The 25,720-nt window shown below is 38.9% G+C and overlaps 1 protein-coding gene across 2 annotated transcripts in view; it reads right to left on the reverse strand.

Moving 5' to 3' along the window:
• pebp4 (phosphatidylethanolamine binding protein 4) overlaps positions 1–25,720 on the reverse strand; it is a 123,887-nt gene extending 98,167 nt beyond the window's left edge. Inside the window, exons 1-3 of one of the 2 annotated variants that reach the window (XM_088908741.1) lie at positions 25,697–25,720; positions 20,980–21,117; positions 19,936–20,068 (exon numbers count right to left, since the gene is read on the reverse strand). In XM_088908741.1, the coding sequence (XP_088764867.1) occupies positions 19,936–20,068; positions 20,980–21,101 (255 nt within the window). In that variant the 5' untranslated portion in view covers positions 21,102–21,117; positions 25,697–25,720. Of the gene's footprint in view, positions 1–19,935; positions 20,069–20,979; positions 21,118–25,154; positions 25,283–25,696 lie in introns of those variants that run through there. The other variant, XM_088908740.1, reaches the window with a different exon arrangement.

The following is a 25,720-nucleotide window of genomic DNA, read 5'->3' on the forward strand; positions in this document are numbered from 1 at the left end:
TAAAGACTCCAGCAATAACAATAACAATAAGATCCCCTACCTGCAAACAATTTGTTCATTATTTAACAAATGAATGCTTTTAGGTATAAAGGAAGTAAATGCTCTCTTAGTCTTTATACAGAGGATCTGTTACCTCCTCCCAGAGGTACTGTACAGTAGGAGAGTATATTTTAAAAAGAGTACAGTATATGAGAGGGGTCTTCTAACATTATATGTGCATGACTAACAATATGTCACTCTATTAGATGTGCTATTGAGTCCAAGGATGTGCTGGTAATATTGCTATGAGTCTTGATCACTTATTCAGTGATTCAGTTCAACGTATTTTTGCTGTAGAAGGAGAAGGCATCTCCCCAGCTCTGAATACAAAAGGTTAGAACACTCTGAATAAAACTCTTATAAGAAAAAGTGTCAACATTGTGATTTCTACATTAAAACTATTATATTACATTATCTATATATTCTATATTAAGCAGTGGATTGACTTTAATAACATGTACATTATAGTATGTACAGTATGTCTTACAATAAAGTATGTATGTTTTACAAAAGTACAAAGTCCATTTGCTTTACAGTGTTTTTTTTAAATGGAAGATCTACTTAACAATACGTCATTTACAACGATCACTTTTAACACACAACAGCAGCTAAATTAACTGCAAGATGTGAGTATTGGGGCAATTTTTTAACTGATAACGTCCAGATAATTTTTCCAAATTTTGGGATTAAATGAATTAGTTAGCCGCATCTTGATTTAAAGAGCCTAACTCACATTAAAATGATAAATTAATTAATATGTATAAATTATATATTAAATAACATATAATAAATTAATAACAAAACAATGTGAATACCATCTGTGGAGAGAAACACTTGATCAGCTAGCAATACAGTATATTGATTGTATTCATTTTTTGTTATTTTTTCAGATGTTTAAAATGTATGTTTTTAAGGTTATTGTTAATATCTGGGGCATCAAATTATGTTTTTTTGACATAGCTGTAACTGTAAATCACATGTTTTGACTACAAGGTAAAGCACATCAATCATAAAAATAGCTTCTTATTTTCATAGCTTCTTCAGAAAAAAATATTAAACAGAGGCCCTGATCATTTGGTCATTAAAAACCCAACAACACTGTTTCTCTGATCCCCTCCTTTACATGAAGAGCTTTGGAAATATACAGTTTTAATACAATAATGTAAGCTATTACAATTATTCTAATTAGGTTTCTTATAAAAAGCATCATTCTAGGTTATTGTATTCAATCTACAAATGCATTATGTCTATGTCACATAAATGCTGTTCGATACAAAACTGTTCAGACTTTCCTGTATTTTATTATTTCACAACAAAGTAGAGATTCACTGCAGTAAATTGACATCAGAGGGATCGCAGTAAAAACATTTGAACAACGTAAACCAGAATATATAAGACACTTCTAAGGAAAATTTAAAAACTAAAATTAAAATTATTATTTTTTCAATCTAGTCAGGATAATATATAATTTAATTAAAAATATCTATCATGTTTTTAACTGTGTTGCAACCATAAGGGAATCATGGTGTAGCAGATTATACCAACGCAAGTTTAAATAACAGACTTCTTCATAGGCTGTTTTTAATCATATACAATATTTAATCTTATACAGTATTTGTTTAGGTAAAAATAATAACATAAAAATATTGCCTGGAAATATTTTAATGTGTTACCACAACAATAATTTAAGCTAAGTGTGCCGTGAAGTTTTTCTAATATGTAGATTCTCAAGTTCTCTTTGTTTTAAATACATCCTTGCTTTCAAGCAGCCACTTGCTTCATCAGATCTCAGGGCTGGTCCTGCTCTGCAGATAATCGGAAATGCTTGGAGATCTCACATAAATGTGAGATCTTACCAAATTACGCACCGCTGACGTTAAGTCTTTTCAGAAATGTCTCCATTTATGATAATAAACCCAGTTATAATTTAAATGATTTACAGAACTGCAATTGGCCATATTTTGGATGTAACGCATTGATCATCCTGAGAATACAGCTAAAGCAAGGTTGCTATTAATTATTATTATTATCCATTTAATTTGATGCAACACAAATATTAAAATAAGAGATATCTATAACAAAAACATGAAAAACCCAGATGCCCAGTTACAAGAAACAATTCAGGTAAACCTGACTTTCTTTGCCTTTAAAATGTGGTCCTAGTTCTTATTGCTGCTAGGTTGCTACTTATTTAGCAGACACCATGATTCTGGGCAACTTATAAAATAGAAAATGTAACTACTTTACATTACAGTACAGGAAAGAATCATTCAGGTACTATAAGGTGGTATAAATAAATATTATTAAATTAATAAAAAGACAAGGAGATCACCAGAAACTGGATATTCAGTGCAAGTGGTGCCCTATGAAAAACGAAACAGTAAGTCATAAAATTTTGTAAGATAAGATAAGATCACTTTATTAGCCATATACAATTTCTTGCATTGGAATTAATCTTTTCACATACCCCAGCTTGCTCTCCACGAGACACAGACACATAGACAGGGAGAGAAGCCTGGGGTCAGAGCACAGGGTCAGCCATTGTACAGCACCCCTGGAGCAGTTGGGGTTAAGGGCCTTGCTCAGGAGCCCAACGGAGTAGGATTCCTCTGCTTCCTCTTCCTGAGTGCAGATCCTTAGCCACAGTGCTGATAAGAGATGCAGTGTGGCCATAAAGGATAAAGGCCTATAATTACTGTAAATAGACACACTGGGTGAATATGAACTGGTGAAGGGCTCAGAGAGCACTTTCACACATGGCTGTTTATTAAAGTTTTAGAGTGGTTAGATGGGAGTATGGATTGGTGGGTAGGCTGAAAAATAATGCCTTCATTGCATTTCTCATGTTATTGTGAGTTTGTAACATACTCAGATCCCTTGAGTCACCATATTCAAGTTGGGGTCTGTCACAGCGTGCAATTGCTTAAGATAGGTTACTAAACTAAGAATAAGAAAAACATTAGTGCAATACAAATGTAACTTAGAGCTGGGAGATCAGAGGTGCTGTCAAAAAAAGATGTTTTGAGCAGGTGCCAAAAAGTGATCAGGGACAGAGCAGTTCTAATTTCTATGGGTAGATCCTTCAGCTGCTCTATTACGCACCAAAAAATAGTTTTGGTAACCCTAGTGGGAAAGCATTGCAGAATTCCATGCAGTTTGGACAGCTGCGGATGCAATCCATCCAACTACTAACCACTTCATCTAGTTCAGGGTGACAGGGGAGCCAGAGCCTATCCTGCCAAGTCTTCAATACAGTAGTAAACATCCAATATACATATTCCTATGGAGTGCACCTGGTGATCTCCAGTTTCAAGCAATCATCTAACAGAAAAATCATGAGGGATGGATGTGTAAGATTTTTGCTGTTCCAGTGTATCCCTACTGTAAGATCAAATGGAAACATTGTATGTTTCTTGGGTAATTAAGATTCATTAAACAAAAAAGACCTGGAAAAGTGGTAATTTCATTTTTAGATTGCACTTGGATTTTTTAAATAGTATAAACTATGCTTTTGGGAGAAAGGACAGCTAGGTAACATTTTACCCAATACAGTGACAGTCAGATTATTTTTCTTGTTACATTTGTCTCCCTTTTTTAAAGTGTGAGCTCATATTCCTTATAATAAATTAATCAATTTAAGAACTATGAAAAAGTCAACAAAATATTCACCCTTTATATTCAATACTTAGCATATGTGGCCGACAGAAATTACAGAGCTAGTTGAAGATCAAGACTGTCATAAGCTCCTTCACTTACAAGGAATGAACCAGGGAGGCAGCTGAAAGGGTGAAGTTGGGGTAGTGGGAGAGGGGCCAGAAAAGAGGCACTCAGAGTTATGGGTAGCCGGTGAGTATTTACTGTATACACAGGAAAGTTTTTTTTTCCTTTTAGTTGCATTTTGACGAAACATTTGTTGAAAAAGGAGCACAAGGGACAAATGATCATGATGATCATAGTCTGTGATCATCTCGATATTTTAGGGAAAAAACTGTAGGATATACTCTAGTTGTTGGATGGAAGAAATATAAAAGACAAGGATATGAGAGCAAAAATGACACTATACTAATCAAAGACAATAAGTGATGAAAAAGTACCAAAATACCAAAATGAATACTGAAAGATAGCGTGGTTTCCATTACCAGTCATTAGTCTTACCACTCAGTAAGAGTGAGAGGGACCAGGGATAGAGCAATAGATTAATTTTGATCATGGACATGGACATGGACATGTCACTTGAGCATACAATCAGTTTTAACCAGTACAAGGTCTAGAAGTCTGCACTCTGGATAGGAAACCCACTGTTAAAGAATATCGGTCTCTGTCTGCTAGGGACCCAAAAGTACAATTGTTAACTCTGGTCTTGTAGTTTGGTGTATTTTGGAAAAATGGATGTCCAAATCCCTCAGTGTGTATGCATTGTGGGGGAGGAGCACGATTCAGCTTTAGTTACTGCAGGGTAATGGAAATCATTTTAATATGTTAAGAAGATTAAACTGGATAAATGTCGAGATACATTAATTTTTGTAAAACCACATAAACCTTCCTTTTTAAAAGGGGACAGGATGGAGGGAGGGGGGTATATGAGTCAGTTGAAATTAGGAAAATATGATCTATTTTCAAGTATGACTGGCTAAAGAAAACAGCTTATTTTCTGATTCTGTAGATGTTTAAGCTCCTTGGCTATGACAAATTCCAACCTTGCTTCCTATTATTTTCAGAACCAATCAAGAAACCTGTGCAAAGAAAACACAGGCCACGTAGGTCAAAACAGTCTTACAGTGCTGCTCCTGTTTTTGATTTGACCCTAATTTCTTGACTTCGTACTTAATTAGTTCAGGGTTGAGGAAAGTATACTAAATCAAAAATGCCAAAATCATTTAAAAAACAGTAACAAATCATTCACCAAAGGATTGCAGTGTTTTACTATTGACTTTGATTTATTTTCTCGATTAGTTAAAATAAACAAGATAGACCAATTTCAAATATTTAATTTCAATACAAATACCAATTTCAAATAGATTTTACATGCTTATTTTTAACAATGTCTCCTGTGCCTAAAACATAGTTTTTAAAAGGTATTCTAGCACTTGGGTTTATATTGAAAATGACTTAACCTCAATTTCATTTATTTCTTAAACATTTGAATAGGTTTGACTCCAATTGACTGAATTAGGAAAAGTCTACAAATCTGTTTTGTACAACGACACCGCATTTTCTCCTAGTTTTAAAACTTAAAAGCTTCTAAAATGCATACAGTAGATTTGTATTATTTTATTATAACATTTATCATTACATAGACAACATTAGCAATGTCACATATATGTGCATCGCAGGGAGATACTGTAATATACAACGGAAAGCAGATTAAGAGAACAAATACAGCTCATATGCACAGTAGAATTCTTGAATGAAATGGTAGCATACAGTAATGTCCTAATAAAGCTACAGAAAAGACATTTCTTTCCTCCTAGTTACCTTTCTACCTTGACTGCGTGCACATATTTAAATGGAACACTTCTTTAAATTGTCCCCATGTCTGATTGGCTTGCACTTGCCCTGCGATGGACTGGCGTCCTGTCCAGGGTGTACCCTGCCTTGCGCTCGTTGCTTGCCAGGTAGGCTCCGGCTTCCCGCGACACCACAGGGTATAAAGCGGTTTGGCAAATGTCATGACAGGTCTTCTGCAAACTAAAGGAAAATGTCTTCTGATCTCCAAACTATTGCACTGTGGATGTCTTGAATATTTTGCAATATTAATATTTTTATATTTTTAATATTTGTTCTATACTTATTTTACTTAATGTCTTACTTCGTTATACATTAACGATTTTAAGACAATCTTCTCTTGGAATTTTAGCCATTTTGGTTACAAACTAATTATTAATCTTGATAGATCTGTAATTTATATTCCTTCTACCTTTATGGAGGTTTAGGGAATTATGATAATTATGAAGAACACATGGTAATGAGTCAGTTACATTTTATTGATAAATGTAATCGATTTGCTACTACAACACTGCATATTGGTTGATGTACAGTATACTTTGCTTTGAGCAAATCTGTTCAAGTTTTTGAGGATTCTGATAAGTATCAGTTAAAGATACTAAATGACAAGCTTGATTTCTTCTTTTACAATGTACGCTGTATTGATAAGTCAAACGTTTTCTATTAGTAGAAAACACTAAAGAATGCTTTGATTAAAATCTTAATTTTCATAACACAGATAACAGTTACATCCATTATTCAAGGCAAGGTACTCTAATGTGGTTGACAATTTAGTTCTCTTAAGAGGATGGTGGTCAGAATATTGATATTTTCATCTTTACCATTAGTCCTCAAATGCTTTTCATTACACCAGCATTTAAATTTTCATCTGATATAATTAAATCTGTTTTCCTAATTAAAGCTGTTAGCTATAAATGACAAAACAGACTCAGGTGTTTTGTAAGCTGCATTCTTTAAGCAAAGCTTATTATCCCTTTCTCTTCAGTGCACAGAGAATGTAGCTACGTATACTGCCTGTTTCACACAACAAAGACATTCTGTCTGAAGATAGAGTAAGTGTTAAGTAACACAGCAAAGAAAAAGTAAATAAAATAGCAGAGGATTAACAAATCATTTGCATAGCATTCCTCCACTTCAAATACATGCAATCAGAGATATGTATAAACTGGTTAACACAATATTTGGTTCTGTGCATTAGCATTCAAGTGGTTAGACTCCAGACTCATTGTGTTAAAGAAACAAAAGCTGGTGAAAACTACTCACAGCTCATGGGTTCAGTTTATGCTTCATTTTATGTTTAATCTGAGGATGTTGTTACAGGGAGGTCAGGAGCAGAAAAATGTTTTGGCAACTTTTGTTTTTTACTTCACATGCATTCATTGTAGAAGAAAAATATGGGTAATTACCCTTGACTAACTACTGATCTCTGCATAGCAATTCCTCGCACAAAAAATATTATCTACTGTATTTGTAACAGTCTGTCAGATGTCATATCTAAGCTATGAATATTAATTATTGTCCATGCATGATCATGCATGATCAGAAGCCCACTCTTCACACTCATTTCTCCTATTCAAGAACCACAGTACACCAAGAAGGACTGACAGCTCCTGTTAGCAAGGCTTTGGACGAAGGAAAAGACAGCACCCTGTAGAAAACCTATGTGAACACAGGGAGAACAGGAGAGCTCCACACAGACACCAGATCCTGGAATAAAACTAGGCCTTAAAGCCGTGGGACAGTAATGGTGACCCGCCATCAGAACGCTCATGTAATTAAATACATCTGAAGGAGGCACTAATACTTTCAATTTAAAAGTACCTTAAAACTTTAAAGACTTGAATATTCAGGCCAATGTGAATCAGTTCTAATCTACCTCTTCCATCTATTCACATTTTTTAATAGTTTTATCATGTCAGTACTGCGATAATTTGATAAGCAAATTGTGTGGCAACAACAAATGCTGCATTTCATTCAATGCTACCCATTTAGAACATTTCAGAACATTTAACACTAGCACGAACACTTATTCTAGTTATGTGCACTCTAATGTCGTCATTAGGAAAATCATAATTATTTACTCGCTGTTCTTTTGTAGGAATTTGGTGGCTTCAAATTATATTATTTTAATTGGTTCAAAAACAAAGTACAGTAAAACAGGTCTTCTGAAACACAGGATTCTGCTGAACACTTATAGTAATTACCAAATAAACTTTATTGTTTTTATTTTATTTTGAGCCAATTTATTTGTTGATCCTTATACGGACGGACCTATAAGATTTTCTGGACTACAAATATTTGCCAATCCATGCTGTGTTTCTTCCATCAATGGAAGATGTAACTGTTGACTGTCAAGAATCCGGGTCATAGAAGAGACCCACATAAGGGAACATAAATTATAGTCTGACGAAGTTGAAATACTGTTAAGGACTACAGAAACACTCCAATCTACCACTCAGGTTAGTAGGAAAGAAATTTGTTCCCTCCCTTTATCAACAGATGTGTTAGCCTGCAGCCCGGCCAAAATCAACAGATGCTCCACAGGAAATTTTAATTTTACTTTTTCAAAGATGCTTGGTCTTGACAAAACCTATGCACCTAATGGACAAAGAGACACCCTGTGTGTGTAGAGTGCGTTTTTGGGGGCTGAAATGTAAGGATGGGAGGACAGAATAAATAGATACTGTAATACTCATTTTTAAAAAGCCATCGGAACACCCCCCCCCACACACACACACACACACACACACACACACACACACACACACACAGCTGCTTCATTTTTCAGTGTGGGGTCCAGGCATGGAACATACTTGTGAGGCTAGTGGGAAGAGTGACAGTGGAGTATAGCAATGAGATTAGAATATGCCAAATCGATTTGTCTTGTCCTTTCAAAACGCGCCCACTTGAACGAACCTGTGCCAATTTAACTTAACCCTTTCTTCTCGGTCCTGAGCCTCAGCAGGGAAACAAAGAAACCCATTGGGAACTGGGGCAAGCCAGACTTGGAAAAACAACCTGCTCATTGAGGACTTCAAACCAGCTCCTAGATTGTCTGCAAACACTGTGTATCAGTTCAGTGAGACATGTTTGAAGCAAGAGATTGTACTACAAAAGAAATAAATTGTCATGCAGGCAATATTCTTTTTACCTAAATGTATATACTGTATACACACATATTTTTAATTTAAAATTAACAGCTATGTTTCTTCTTTTTTAATAAAAGAAACTAATACATTTTCTTTTCAGTTATATGCAGTTTTGCTCTTCCACTTTCTATGGGATCCTGAAACCTTCAAATTCACAGTCGATACTTTGATTTGTTGTGACTTAAAGTGACTTAAAGAAATTTTGGTGTACATGTGAAAAGCAATACTCTGGGTTGCAAAGTACCTCTGGAAAGAGAAAATAAGAGGATGTAAATTATAGGCTTTGACAATTATGGCCACAAATAAGAACTGAAAAAGAGCCAGATGTCTATGGGATGAGCACATCTGCTCTCACCTCGCCTTTAGGAGCTAAAATAAGGTCGTAAAATAAAAAAATGCACATTCGACCTCAAATAACGATTTTTTAAAAAAAACATTAAAAAATATCCAGGATCTTTACTATCTCTCTCACTAACATTGCTTCATGATTAATCATACAAGAGTACACATCCTGGCTTTGTCCCTGCAGCACGGTTAAGAGCATGTAAGGGAAAACTCAAGTTTACCATCTTTATAAAGAGAATAAAACTTTCTGACTCCAGCAGCAGAGCCCAATACTGACCTTCACTACACAGCTGCAGCAGCCCCCCCTTGTGGCTACTGCTGCAACTGTTCTCGGGGAACCTTACAGCTTACATCCTGCACACTGTACATTACCCCATATGGTCCGTATAAATAGAATTTAATTTTTCTGTATTTGCTCTAGCGCCAATAAGCCTTCGCAGTAACTTTCTGCCCAGATTATGAATCTCTGAACTATAACTCACACAGATCAGCCTTTCCCATGGTTTTATATGAACTGCCGCTTCACCAGAGAATATGTTTCCACATTTTTAATATGTTTTAGAACTTGCAGCAGTCTAATGTTATTAAGAGGATTTTTTTTCTTCAGTATTACTTTTATTAGAGTCACCTGAGTTTAAGCTGCATTAAAAAAAATGTTGAAGATGTGCAAAAGTATGTACTGTAGGTGGAATGTTCCTTACCATCAGTGGAAGAAAACAACTCCATTAGAAAAGAAACTTTTGGGGGCAGATTGAAATCACTGATAACCATCTGCACCTGCTCGAGTAGTGGTCTAAAGGACGTTAGGACAGCATAACAAATGTTGCCCAAAAGAAATGCACATGAAATATGTTTTGATTAAACTCTGAAAATATTAACAAAATGCAGTAAAGCTACCTAAGGATTATTGTGAGTGAGCAGGAGCAATGAATGATATTAGCAGAAGTACTTCATTGAAATTGGAACATTGATTCCAACTATAAATTTCAATTCCTTCATTAAGGCTCTAGAGTTTGTTTGTCTACTCCATTATTCTGCCTTCAAAATGAAGTGCAATTGAGGCCAAAACAAGAAAAGACCACAGAAGAAGTAAGTAATAGGTAGTTATTTATAAGAGCTGAAAACCCCAGGAACTTCCTTGAGGGGGGCGTGAGGAATCCCCTCAAAACCAGTGGGACAACAGTGGAACAAAAGCGATTTCTCAGGAGAAGTTTAACGTCAGAGTGCTGCCAGACATCCATCCTGCCTCTTAATACTCCTGCCTGCCTACGAGGAGTGCTACAGCCATTGAGATTGCCTGGGTATCTCCCTTTATCTGCTCTAATCCCCTCATTGATGATAAAACACATTTTCATGGTAATTGAAATCATATTTTACTCTCCCACAACCAGCAGTGCGCCTGTTTTTACTGCCTGCGTCCTTCCCACTCCTTGAGAACAAGCCATGAAGCTCAGAGCTGGACTGTTTGTTTCTTCAATCTCTGACTGTAGGTATGTGTATTTTCAAGTCCTTTGTGAAAGGTGTTTAACACTTTAACTGAGCAACCAAAAGAGTCTGTGGCCTACTTCAGCTACTGTATGCTTACAGGCCTAAATGTCTCTATATCAAATTATGAACTTCTCTATATTAAATTATGTGAAACTGATCATTTATTTTCTGTGACCATTCCTCTTCTAATATCCTGTTAAATACAGACTTCCAAACGTTGTCATGAATGTAATGTAGTGAATTATGGTGGCACAGCAGTTAGCTTTGCTACCTCAAAGTACAGGGGCCCTAGGAATATCACCTCAGGAATTGAACCCAGAGCCCCGACACCACAAAGCAGCAGTGCTAACCACTGCACAACCCTGTCCCCCTTTTTATGGCTCATGCACTGTAAACTGAAACATAATACAAATGCCATTTTAAAAAATGTGTAGACACATAGAAAAATGTGCTTGTGAGTTTGAATGTGCAAAGATGATGCTTACCACACATAAGAGGAAGTCAGGCTTGCAGGCTTTAATCACACTGCAGTCACACCATGGCTCAATTAAAGACACAGAATGTGTCTATGCGAATGTTTCTGGCAGGAACATTGCAACATGGAGTTGCTAGATCACTCAGGATCCATGCTGATGTGCAGTAACTTACCATCACTGCACACCAGCAATGCTAGCAACAACTGACAGGAAAGAAAGGGCTTGGACTTCATATACTGTACAGTCCAAGATCAGACATCTTGAGGAAATATTAATTAAGCAAAATATCATATGCAAATGTAGAACCCTTTACTGTTACTGAAGATAAAGTAGTTCTGAAATATATGTAATTCATTCCTATATTTAAAACATAAAACATTGATTAGATAAAATTAGGCAATGATCAGTAATATTGAGTATTTAGTGCACTGATTTGGGTTTTTATCTGTCATTTCCAGAATTTTATTTTTTGGGGTCCCCTAAATGGCTCGACAACCAACAGCACTCATGTGGGGTGCAGGTGGACCTCAGTGCTCCTGATGGCTGAAGATTGCCAGAGTAACCCCGCTTATCACCCACGTAGACAAATGGCGGAGCATCACTATGGTAGAGTGGGCATCAGCTCTTATCTGAGCTCTCGATGAAACAGAAACGCCTCTGAACAGCCAGAAGCCGGTGAAACAGGGCTCAGCAGAGCTTGCCGCAGTCTGGGGAGTAGCAGTGTGTCTGCTCTGAGCCCGCAAGGGACTGTGATTGAATCCCAGCAGGAACAGAGCAGGGCTGCACCAGTCTCATTGGTGTTACCCGTAGGATTTCACAGACTGCCGTCTATGTCACCTGCAAGCTTGCATTGGAGAGGTGATGTCAGAGAGAGACATGCCACCACTCCAATTGGCATTAAATGCTCTGTGAGGCACAGCACCACTTGCAGGATGACAAACAACAAATGACTCCGACAACTCAGTGTATCAAATGTGCAGGTCCTCACTCTTCGTGGGTTTTACATGGGTTGTGGCTGTAAACTAGGTTTTAAAACAATGGGCAGTTCCAAAGCAGTTATAAAAATGACTGTCAATCACATTAAATAACATTACCTTATCACGTTGCCAATGACTCTCATGCCATGACGGCAAACACCCACTTTTCTCTAACCTTTTATAATCCTTAGAGAAAATGCATTGAGAATTCACCCATAAAATTTAGAATTAGTACAGTTTCCCCCATAAAGGAAAAAATAACTGTAGCTCCTCTAACTGTGACATTTTCCTTTATTCCTTATTGAATACAGTGAAATGTGGGTAAGCTTCCTGGAAGGTTTTTTTTTTTGCGGAGAGAACATCTCTCTCTGTCTATCCACCCCAGCGAAACCTGCTAAGGAATACTCCGTGGGCAGACCTGTAGGCTTCCCTCAGAATGACAAGGCCTGCTGGACTCCATAAGAAGGCAGCCCCGCGCGCACACACGCTGCCAGTCTCTCTGTGCCCAGGCAGAGTGGGCAGCTGAGAGATCACTGGCTCTCCCTGGCACCTCCAGCTTATCGGCTCCATTTTATCATCAGCAGCTCATAAAAAGGAGCAAAAAGCAAAAAAAAAAGGGGGGTCACATTTAAATCTCTTTCACCGCCCCCAGACCTTTCCATTAAGTGAAGCATACAAAATCAGAGAGAGAGAGAGTGTGTCTCAGAGACTGCAAGCAGCTATTAACAGCCTCTACTGCTATGCGTGAGCTCAGCAGAGTTCATGAAAGAAGCAGTTCTAATCACAGTTCACTAGCAATAACAACACCCAACATGAAAATGCGTTTAGGAATGTTTATTCAGAAGTCGAATATAAGAAGCTTAGGCTTAACCTGCTCAGCTGAGGGCCAGTCACCAAGTGAGGATGTTAGGATGTCCAGGGACATCTGTCCAGGGAGAAGGGGAGGAGGAGGAGGATGTTTTGGGAAGTTAGGTGAGGAACAATTATGGGTCAGGGCATACTTAGCATACTTTAGCATACTTTAGCTGTCGTCAATCCTGACTTTCCATTACAAAATTAAGGAATTTCAAATCCAGTAACAGTACATGTGCACTTTTCCACTCCGGGCTCTATAGACGTGAGATTCACTCCTGGCCCTGGAGAGCTGCAGTCCACCCATATACAGTACAGGACACTGTCAATAGTTTATAATCCTCAATCAGTGGTGGTGGTTGAGTGCCGTCGAGTCAGTATTGACTCATGGCGACCCTCCGGACAGTTCCCCCATCACTATCCATAGAGTTTTCATGGCAAGATACGGAAGTAGATTCCCAGGCCTTTCTTCCACACAGATAGTGCTAGTGTTGTTGCTGTTGTCATGGAAACGTGATCCTCCGCCACCAACACCGCCCCATACTGATGCTGCCCAGTATGGGTTATTAGAGAACCTTGCACCCGATGTGGGGCAGAAACCCACTACCCTGAGATTATGAGTCTTATGCTGTACCAACTGAGCTAGTCGGGGCATTCCTCAAACAGTAAACACCCAGAAACAACGGTAATATAGACCAATTAAGTGAAAATTTGATTCCAATAAAGACAACAAGTGTCCAGGCTGGAATGCAAACCATAAGACATGGCGCCCCAACATCCACCACCACCCCCAGACCCCCAGACCAGGAGTGAAGGCACACAAACATTTCCAACAAATTATGTCATCGAATCATTTTCTCTGGTGAAACGATGGAGCTAATTCAAATCTACGCGATATGGAAAGCTGGAAGTTAAGTAAAGGCAGCTGTCAATGATAGCAGAGAGTTACCTTAGTGGGACTGCCAGCCACACAAACCCCAGCCAAAACCCTCACTTCGAGCTTGAACCCATTCTCAGCACAACCCTCTCCCTTCCAGTACTCCCCCAAAAATGTAAATGCAGAAAAGTTTCTATCACAATTTATTTTTGTTTTCAAGAGAAAAAGGCAGACTTGCTTTTAAGGCAGACTCAGGAATCCAGAGTGTGCTGCTCTGACTGTATTATTATTATTTTAGTACCTTACTTGAAAAGATGAAAACTTGAAATAAGTCTTTTCTGCTTCTTGGTTTCAGCGAAGTACTGCTTGTGTTTTCACTTTCCGGAACCTGCAGTCTTACTACATCAGTGGGGTTTTTTTAGAGAAAAGAATGACCTATAACTCCTAATACTGTATCTCAGACTCTGCGTAATTTCAGTTCCTAATGAAGCTCATCATTACCTACGGTGTTCTCCATTGGACAACTCCAAATTTCAAATTGCGGCTTGATTGGGCAGTTCTGAACTTCCAGGGGCTGAAAGCAGAGGCAGATGTAGAGCTAACAAGAATAGAAAGCTACTGAGCTGATTACACAGGCTAGCAATAGGAAAGGTTTTAAGGAAAACCAAATATGGCTATAAATCCTCTCTCTGCACTTGGCAAATAGCTCCAGGTGAGATTCAAATTTTAAGGTTATATATTATTCAATAATGATCAATTTTGAGCACTAATATTATATACAAGACAACTTACAAAAGCAGATTGGAAGCGTTATCAGGTTTGCTTCCTACTTGAAGCAAATTCTTATGTCACAGCATGAAACTGTAACAGTAACTGACCACAACCTCACGGCTCCACGGCTCCTTTCACACAGTGTCAAACACACTCAGCCCCGCCACTGCCGAGCTCGAGACAAGGCTGAGAAATAGCTCTGGCAGAAAATAAAAGACCTACCGCCGAATCCACAGCGCTCCAAATTGCTACTCAGTTGAGAGAAATCCCGCTTTTTTCCCACTACCTGCCGTATGTTTTGATAAGTGATGGGCAAAACAAAATTTTAAAATTGCGTTTCAGGGCCCAGTAAATAAAGTTCGTATTGATTTGATCTCACACGTAATCTGTTTTGCTGTCTGCCACTAACTCTGGCAATAAAAGAGAATCATGTAAGACAGCATTATAGATAATACGGCCATATATCAATGGGGGTTTAAGACGCAAAAGGGTGATATATCATGTTCTACCCAGACTGCTTAGCTATGGAATTTATAAAATGCCTCACAAATTGAAGTAGCTTTCAATTTTAGTTTTCAATTTATATATATAGGGTTTTTCTCTCTGCTGATTTTATTTTATTTTTAGTTTACTATAGCAATCCCACGAGAGGTTGCCCACAGGCCTGGTCTTGCTCTGCCTTGGTGAAAGGCAACCTCCTCTGTTGCAATTGTTCCACCTCTTTAAAGCGTAAAGCCTACTGAATTAATCCCAGATTAACGTTATGATTTTATTTAAAGAACACAAAAAAAATACCTCTAGAAAAAAAATCATTTCGATATTAGGTTCAATTGGCCATCCTAACCTGCTGCACAGTGGACAATGGACAAAGAGCATGAACTGCCTCAGTGCTCTGCCCTGGGTGGTTTAATAATAATAATAATAATAATAATAATAATTGCTTACACTTATATAGCGCTTTTCTGGACACTCCACTCAAAGCGCTTTACATGTAATGGGGACTTCCCTCCACCACCATCAATGTGCAGCATCCACTTAAATGATGTGACGGCAGCCATAGTGCACCAGAACGCTCACCACACATCAGCCATCAGTGGGGAGGAGAGCAGAGTAATGAAGCCAATTCATAGAGGGGGATTATTAGGAGGCCATGATTGGTAAGGGCCAATGGGAACTTTGGCCAGGATGCCAGGGTTACACCCCTACTCTTTTTTTCGAGAAACGCCCTGGGATTTTTAATGATCACAGAGAGACAGGACTTCGGTTTTACGTCTCATCCGAAGGACAGCGCCTGTTTACAGTATAGTGTCCCCGTCATTATACTGGGGCCTTATGACCCACACGGACTGCAGGGTGAGCGCCACTACTGGCCCCACTAACACCTCTTCAAGCAGGAACCTTAGTTTTTCCCAGGAGCTCTCCCATCCAGGTACTCACACTTGTTTAGCTTCAGTGGGACATAGAATGTCCCTGTTGCCACTCAATCAAGCCAACTCTGTGACTTCATCTGTCTCCTTCAGATTATACTGTGTGTTCTTATAAAACATGCTCATTTCTACAGTAAGACATGAGATTCCAGCAAAATGCACTAGAATTCCCTATGACTACCATTGCTTCTTTGGAAGGTACCATATCCACTTGTGCCATCTGTGCCAAGGGACATTTTCATGTAACACGGGTATCTTGCCCTCACCCATCCACCTCCCACGCCCACTCACTCTCCGCATTTCACTTCCTACAACTATCATGTCAGCCCACTATCCGGTGTCTCCTCGTCACTTCCATCCTCTCACTGTACTTCCAGCTTTTCATGACCCCAGAATCTGCTGCTTTTTGTTCCAGCCGAGCTCTATTACTTCTCACTTAATTGAACCCATTATTGAATTGATTAATTAGAACTATTTTACTCATTTCAGCTCTTAGGTTGATTAGTAACTTAAAAGGCTTATATAAACCACATGAAGATATCTGAAATATTATTATCTACTGATTAGAATGCCTCCTTTAATATCACTATTTTTTTAAATTCTAAAATTGCATTCTGAAATTCAATTGTTAAAGGTTCTGAAAAACTCCATGTGAAATTAATAATTTTGACAACATGCAGACGTTCTTCAATATACTTTACAGTATGCTGATGGACATGCTACAGATACTGTACTTTTAAAATGTTCCCTATGCTTTTAAAACCAATGGGTACTGGGATTAGTATGTAACAGTACTTTATATAAGGCCATAGTGATCAATTCATTTCAATTCCACTTTATTTGTCATTATACTTACACAGGTACATAGTATAATGAAAAGTGTTTTTCATTAGTCTCTCAGGTGCAGTACATACAGAACAGCAGACAAGACAATAGAAAGTAAATGCAATACCAATAACAATGTAAAAACCAGTGTGACAGTACCAATATCTGTTAAGAACTGTGCAAAAGTACACAAACAGAGCAAACAGTGCAAAATAATACAGCGTTATCAAATAGTACAACTCAATCAAGTCAAGTTTTATGTTCAAGTTTGGCTTACTTTCAGTTGTCGGAGGTATGGTGTATCTATGTAGTGGTGTAGGAGTATAGTGTTGGTACCATATAAGCCTTTAAACTTCTCCATCTTTGAAACAGTTGGAAATTATAACAAATGACTAATTATGGGTCAAATTAAGTAACCAAGAGTACCTCTCGCTACATCTACTGGGATCACAAGTACCAGGATTGGGAAGCCTTGTCAGTGTATCTCTGCCTTGCAACCCTTAAACTGCTTCCTCCCCTACTGACACCACCCATTACTACAGATCAGATTAGCAGGCACCTCCGGGGCAGTGCGGTGGCTCTATGGCTAACGATCTGCGCCTGTGGCTGGAAGGTTGCCGGTTTGTATCCTGTGGCCGCCAGAGGAATCCTACTCTGTTGGGCCCCTGCATAAGGCCCTTAACCCCAACTGCCCAACTGCTCCAGGGGTGCCATGTAAATGGCTGACCCTGTGCTCTGACCCCAAGCTTCTCTCCCTGTCTGTGTGTCTCAAGGACAGCAAGTTGGGGTCTGTGAAAAGACAAATTCCTAATACAAGAAATTGTATATGGCCATTTAAGTGATTTTCTTTTAGTTTATAGTGCATGTTCACTGTTGCTTCATGGCCGCATGCCTTATGTGCTGTAGCCTTCCACAGTGTATTTGCAATTAACTTCATTGCAGTACACATTAGCTGTAGCCTGCTGACTGTTAGCGTTTTGGTCATTTTTATGCAAAGAGAAGTCATTCAGAAGTACCTCTTCCTCTGATTTGTGTGAGAGTAGCAAGCAGAAGCATTTAGATCAAAGGAAGGCAATGTTACCACTTTTCTGATGCGCCACAGCAGGACCTTGGTCCAATCAGTGCTCCATGCCTTCAGTTTATTTTTAATTAACTAATTGACTCTGATGCTGAAGGTGGCTATAAAAATTCAGAAACAGATTAAACAAAAACTTGGAATTGAAATAAAGCACCACCAAGGTTGTCCAGAAAAAGGAAAAAAAATGTTAATCCAAGCTATGGCTTTTACAACAGCTGCATTGTCAGCTCACCTGTTTTAGTGCTTAGTCACTAAGAAAATCATGAATGCTCAGAGGAATGTCCTTCAAATCCATGCCCTTTTAGGCTTTTGTTACAATAACTTCCATATTTACACAATTGAATATATTAAAAAATAAAATGCAAAAATTTCTTTTCAACCCCAAATTCTTTAAATCTTTAGGCTAGCACTAAAGGTTTTCGACCAGTTCAGGGAAGCAATAAAGCCAAGTGGAGATACAGTACCTTGCAAAAATGGTAGCTTTACAGTACAACTGTGTCTTGGGAGGCAAGGTAACATAAAAAAAGGCATTTTTGAAAAAAAAATTCAGAGGTAATCAATGCCTGTAAACAAAATACTTGAGCTTGAAACTTGAAATTCTAAAAAAATATATTTATATGTAATCTGCAGTTAAACGACTGCTTCTGAGAGCGCTGCGTGCGCTGATTACATCTGGAATGTCCAGTTATGATGAAAACCAGCGCACCAGACAGAGGGCTAACTGACGGAGGGCTCAGTGAATATGTAATCTAAAACAAAGATTTTTATAATCTATAATCTATGATTCTATAATCATTTTTTATGGATTCAAATTTATGTTTCGACAGTTAGAAACGACATGGAAAAATTAAAATATTGAAGTGACATAAAAACAAAGAAAAAATAAAAACAATTTTATTACGAATTTTAATATCATGTATATTAGAGACTTGAGCAGCAGTTCAAGATGCCGCCTGAAATTAAGACAAAATATATAGTGTAATAGCGCCACCTCCTGGTGGCAAATATTTCAGTTCTACCCATGGGAGTAAGAAATAGTTTCGATTCTCAGGCTGCGAGACGTGCGAGGACAGTGATCGGCATCGAAAGGATTCTGATTCTCAAAGCTTGCAGATTAGAATGGCATACGTTTAGCAATAATATTATTTATGGTACCTGAAAGTTTCAGGTTGTTGCACAAAGCTAAGGTATGCGTATATGTGATCTGACAACTGGAATCAATTTCCTGTCGTTAAACTCTGTTTATTTTTAAGTGAATACCAGATTCACAAATAAATCACGAATATTTCACATTAAAGTCGAAAACTAATTATTAGTTAAAATAGTTAAAACTAAAAATTAGTTGCTGCTTTTTTCTCAAACTTGAAATTCATCTCATAGTGATGTGAAATTAAACTCAGTGCACCAAAAATTAACAAAGTGTAACAAAAAAAAATGAAAAATGTCAACCTTTAACAGAATGCTTTAAGGTCTGCAAAGATGGACGGTGTACAGTACTCTCATATCCACAAGACAGTGCCCAGAGAGAAGAACTGTGTCATAAAATCTTTCTCAAGCAAAAGAATCAACATCTTTTAAAGCTGAGAATGAATTATAACTTCCAGAATTCTAGAAGTTCATGATCATTTCCAAGAAATAACAAATATCATCTTTTGAATTCCATTTGAACTGGTTTGGTTTGTCTCAAGAGATGAGCAGAATGAAAAGCTCTTATGTAATCATACCAGCTGCATTTGGAGTTGACACATCAGGTCTAAACCATGTCACACTACCCCCTGTAGGCATCTACATTTTAAATTAGAATTTAGATTAATTTTTTATTTAACTTGGCCTTTTGAAGCAAGAGCCTCTGGTTTCAGTCAAAGAGGATAACAATGCAAACGTGCACAAGGTCTCAAGAATGCATCTGACTGCTTAGTGTACAAAAAAATACTGCTGACATTTTCACACTGATCCCCCTTGACAGATCACTTTAGGACATACAGCTGAATAAATGATGAAAACATCAAAGGTAAAACGCTGTGTCAGGCAGTGCTAATGGCATGACAATGGTACCCAAACCTCTTGAATTCTCTCCTTTACCACACGTGGCTGACATGATCTATCAGCTGAGAACCCAGCCTCACCTTTTTGGCCTGTGTCAGCTGCACCTGTGGGGCCTTCCACTCTGTGCTGATCTTGGATCGGCAACGCTGGGCTTGTGGGACTATACTGCACTCACTGATCTGCAGCTCTGGATACAACACCTCTAATCCCCCTCTGCAAAGCACAGGAAACACATTTCACCCACTACAGCCATTCAGTCAAAAGTACCTCCCACCAAAGGTATTATCAAAGATTAGCCCCCATGTGTCACTGAAGTCCTTGATATACAGTACTGGATTTTCTTGATTAGTCATAATTTGCACTTCAACAGTCTCTCCCACCCATGTAGCAGAAATACACAAATTTCTGTAGAGAAAAGAATTGCACCCCTTCTGTCTTTTCAATGCAAAATGCCTTTATACTTATAGATATTATTAAAGGGAAAGGGATAAATCTGTTATAGAAAGGTAAGAAAACAGTCACCCAGGTTTGGAGGTTAACCTGATTAATTCTGAACCACACATACCCCTGTCAAATTATGAGTAACGCTAATATTGTGGAGTGCCACTCTCTGGCTTATGCAAGGCAGTAGTGTTTGCATATTGGATAAAAGAGATCCTCCATTCTTTGTAGAGCAAATTCAATCCAGTTAGTGCTACAATCCGGTGACACACACAGCTCATGAACTGTTGATTGGACTACCTGGACTGAAACTTTTTCTTTAAAAAATGATGCACAGTGTAGAACATAACTGAACTATCCTAACACAAAACTACAGCTTTATTGATACAAGTGATGTTCGTTTTTTTATTGTTCAACCTTAATAGCAGGAGTATTCTCTCAAAACTGGTCTGTTAATGCTGTCTCTCGGGCTGTGAGTACAAAAATGAAGAAAAGTAATTACACAGCAACTTTGCTCCCGGATCCATGCTACTGAAAACACTGAAGAATAACCTCTCTGAAGTACTGATCAAAAGGTTTAAAAAGTTCCATAGATTTCTTTAACAGGCTTTTTAAGAAACGAGCACCCTGTTGTAGATTACTTTTTTATCCTTCTCTCCGATCTCTGCTTCCACCCTACTTACCGGCAGAACTGCTCATCGGCGCTGCTGAGTTTCTCCGAAATCCTGTCCTTTTCTCCCTGAGCAATATCCAGTTCCAACACACTCACAGCCAAGCAAAGCACCAGGATCCCTGACCACTGCATCGCAGCCAGCTTGCTCCTAGTGGGAAGGGAAAAAAAAATCTAATCACACAACCACCCCACTAACGACCCACAGTGTATCATCATTCTTGAGTCATTTCAGGCTTGACAAGCTGCAAAGCCCTGGTACAAACTGTACTGAATTTGCAGGAATGCACATCGCATATGCTTTTCAAATATCTTTTTACAACAAAAGCCTTTCTTTGCATATTTAATCAAACAAGGTAACGAGTATCAATTCTGCAATGCCTTATTAGGGCTTAGATGGGAGAGTCTCCCATCTGTAAAACCTGATGTGCCTCAAATTACTAAGCAATGCGAGTTTTTATATCTGCCTCCCAGTGCTTCTGTGGAAAACAACTTCTAAAGAGAATTCTCAAAGTTGAATGAGGAAAAACGAAGAGGCCAGAGGGAGTGTCTATGTGTCGCACAGGCTGAAGCACACAGTGGTAGCAATCCACAGTTAAATAATACAGGTTAACAACAATTGTACTCCTGTTGTGTATGTTCTGGTAGTCCAGCCTGAGCAATTTTTCTTTTTATGAACCATGCCTCATAGGAACATAAGACCAGTTTCACGAGGAATGACAACACCCAAGATAAAAGCGTCATGGAGTGAAATTTTGGCTTTAACTCGCTTGGCTGAGGGTTGACCTCCCGGCCAGAGGACAAGGAGACCAGGACCCCCATGCAGGGTGACCAAGGGGCAGCTGCAGAGGTGGAGATGGGTTTGGAGGTGGGATGCAAGAGACATGCAAGAGAGAGAGATAGGGATCTCGTAGGTATTTACAGAGTTTGGGAGAGGAATGGATTGTCAGGAGCGATTGCTAATTACCGACAGCTGAGTCTGACTGAGCTTAGTTGTTGTCATCCCTCTTGAACTTTTGTTATAAACTCCATTACAAATGAGAGAAGGACATGTGTCCCATCTAGGCCATTTGGTACTTACTGTAGTAGCTAAGGGATCCAAAGATCTCGTCCATCCTGCCTGCACCAGAATAATCAGCTGTGCAAATAAAGCACTTAATACCAGCAGGACAGCAGTGAAATGTAGACAACTACTCCTTGAGTTTTTCAGCAGGGTTATAATCTAAATTCGCCACCAATCAATCCTTATGCTCACTGTATCATTTTAGAAAGGATTAACAAGACGAAAGAAATTACCTCAACTGGCATTTAGCTCAAAAGCATTTATCAAGACGCTCTGATCCCCACTTGGAAAACAGTAAAGGATGCGGTATGATTTTTGGTCTAATTCCAAATGGATGGATTATTCCTTTGGGGAGGGTGGTGGTGGTGAGCAAACTTTAAGTGGCAGGACACATGACTTTTTTACAATTCAAAAACTATCACAGATGAAGCTATTGAAGACCAAGGTTTGTTCTATCTTCAGTCTTCTGCTACAGTATGTCATCCTTTACCTGTGTAGCTACCCATCTGTGCGTGTGCTGTACATGTACAGCATACGTACTACAGTATCAACAGAAAAGGCTGTGGTTTATTCTTCAGAGGAAAAAAAAACTGCAATGGTATCAAAACCCTTAAGCAATGTTTGCAATTAGCCAGCAGGACTCCTTTGGGCTATTCTGAAAAAGTACAAATGGCACATACATTAGAATTTTTTTTTCAGATATTCTAGGTAATGTGAGTGGGGCACTTTTCTACCTAATTCTCTAATATTGCTTCAATTGTACCAGCAAACAATTTTGACAAGGTGATTAACAGGAATCGCAGAGCTGGACGGGGCAAATTAACAATCAAATCATTCAGCGTCTTTCAGTACTGAAGAAGATCGTGCTGAAGAAGGTGCAATAGTTATCATCGCATCCATTTCATGTCTAAATCATTACAACACCACAGAAACCTAAACTTATTCAAGGTACTTTTTTCTGGAATTTGCGTTTTGTAAGTAAATAGAAGCATATAGTGGGGACACGATTACACGAAACTCGGCGAAATGCAAACAAAATTCGACAGTTGACATCAAAACCGCAGTAGGAAAATGATCAACCCGAATCTAAAAAACTGTAGTTAGTGTTTCTCAGACGTTACACGGCATCCGATCTGAAGTGGCAGGCAAAGGAACAGCAGGATCGGAACGCAATCACAAACTATTAAGGACAAACAAGCAGCACATTTAAATTGTGGAAATTATATCTAAAAGGTTTCGTAATGTTTCGTATTTAGTGTTTCCCTTTTTCTAAACAGATGGCACAATACAGCAAACGGGAAGATGCAGAAGCGCAGTTGCACAGGTGTACCGAGAAGGAAAAAAGACCAGAAAACGGAGCAGTTATATTAGAACTGCCGTTTGGTTGCTGTGGGATCAGCCAGCTGCGGAGCTACAGTGTGGATGGTGGTGGAGAGGAGTCCCCTTCACCTGTAGCTCATTCTGCAGAGTGTCCAGAAAGTGTAAGGAATTATTATTAATAGTAGTATTAACAATTACTTAAAAACCCGATAGGAAACACAACAGATGAAGAGGTACAATAACAGCAGGAAGGGGGATTAACGGGTATTTAAGGAATCCCCAGCTGATCACTGTGCTGGACAGCAGTGAAGTCACTTGAAAATAAAATAAAAACGTGCATTTCTTCGATATTTCCAACTATACAGTACAACATTCACATGCCTTCAATATAGAATCTTCGAGATTGTGATGTTTTGTTTGATCAATTTATGTCCTGTCAATAATAATAATAATAATAATAATAATAATAATAATAATAATGGGCTACTTTGTGTTTATTTGTCCGAAAGCCTATAGCTGTTTCAGCTGTGTATTCGAAGATGTATATCAGGTACTGAACTAATCTCTTTGTTGAACAGAACTGCCAATTTATCCCCCGACAAGATGTAAAAAGACAACTATCGAAACACAAGTGACTGTTCTGCAAAATAAAGAGTACATACTGTACAGTATGTGGAAGCAAATTAAACCCACACATTTCCTAATGCCCACAAGTTTCGTGTCTGCGTTTAACTTCATAGCTATCCTTAATCCTTATGTGCAAGCTTCGCGGCTCTTCTATGTTTCAAAGGACAAGAAGAAACGGAATATGGGAGAGTTAGCACTGAACCCGACTGCTGAACAGGTTTAATCTCATTTCAACATTTTGATGACAGCGTTAAAAAAAAACTTTATATGTAAACACGGGTGAGGGGGAGAAGAAGAGACGTCGAAAGTTTTAACTTTAACTTGCGATACATGCGTGTCCGCAGTGAGCAGCGCAGCGGCTGACTCACCTAGCCCCCGTGTGAAAGTGAATCTGTACTGTGTGGTAGTTCTCCAGTTATAATCAGAAATAGCGTTTGTTTCTCAGGGTTGCGGCAAACGGGAGCCTGCATACTGGGGCACAGGACTGGGGGGGGTCGCACCCCCCAGTGAACAGGACGCCAGTCCATACCGGGGGCACAGCCTCACACGCACACAACGAAGACACGGAGCCGCCCACCCGCCTGGCCAGCACGCGCTCGGGGGCCGGGAGAAGAGCCACGCGCACGTGAGGAGGACATATGAACTCCTCGAGGAAGGTCGTGCAGGACGGACCCAGGACACCAGGACTGTGTGTGAGCCCGAACTAACCGCGGCACCTACAATTTATGTGCTTAAAAAAACTCTCTCCATAGGAGAGAAACATTTCGGAAAGAAAGCAATGACGTTTGCATGCGACGCAGGTCATATCGATACGCGTCCCATGCTTTGACAATTTTACATAATTTATATAAACTTTTAAGTTCAAATTTTCCTTTACCGGAGATGAAGTTGTAATATTGTACATACTGCATTAAGGCGGCTAACTTTCAAGCTTACAGAGAACACGTAACATTTAACAAGTACTAGGCTTTCACGCTTTACAAATAAAACTGTTTCATTCTCCTGTCTTTTGTCAACACGGTAAACGTCCAGACGAGTTAAAAATACGCAGTATACGGCTATGCTCCGAATAGCATCATATTGCATTTGTTCAGAACTCCAACCCAAGCAGTAAAAAATCACCATGCATTGACATTAGCTATACAGATATACGTGTCATAAAAGAAAAATACTTTTACCTTGCTTTTACAAGAAAATAATGAAGATTATTAGAGTGTCTCGCTGTGGATATTTATAATCACGCGTATATTTATAACCGCAGTTTTAACTTTCAAATGGTTATAAGGAGCAGACACGGCTTAGTAGAAGTCTGTCGACCCACCTCTTCTCACCTCCCATTGGCCTTTTAGCTTGTCAAAATGTTAATTTATTCGAGGTTGGGGGGTGAATGGTCCTGTCGGTTGTCAATATTCCTCCGCACTGAGCGCAGGTGTTGAGGGACCGCTGAAGGATCTGTGGGTGCTGGCTTATGGTAATCTAGCAAGTGGGAGCAGGCTACAACAAACTGCATTTTCTATTAATATTTTATGTTATTAAAAAAAAAAACAAGAGTGGCAACAGGTGCAGAGCTGAGTTTGTGTTTCAGGCAGTGGTTCCCCTTGTCCCAAGTGTCCAAGTGAGCTGTTTCTAGTGCATTTCGTTTTAGCCAAGTTCGGAATCTGTTCGGCTTGTTCTTTGAGGCACATTTGTGCGATTGCTCCTACAAAAAAACAAAACTGACCGGTGATTTTGATCGTCTCTGGAC

The sequence above is a fragment of the Atractosteus spatula genome, chromosome 2, assembly GCF_055471065.1.
Source record: "Atractosteus spatula isolate fAtrSpa1 chromosome 2, fAtrSpa1.hap1, whole genome shotgun sequence".
NCBI classification, from domain to species: domain Eukaryota; kingdom Metazoa; phylum Chordata; class Actinopteri; order Semionotiformes; family Lepisosteidae; genus Atractosteus; species Atractosteus spatula.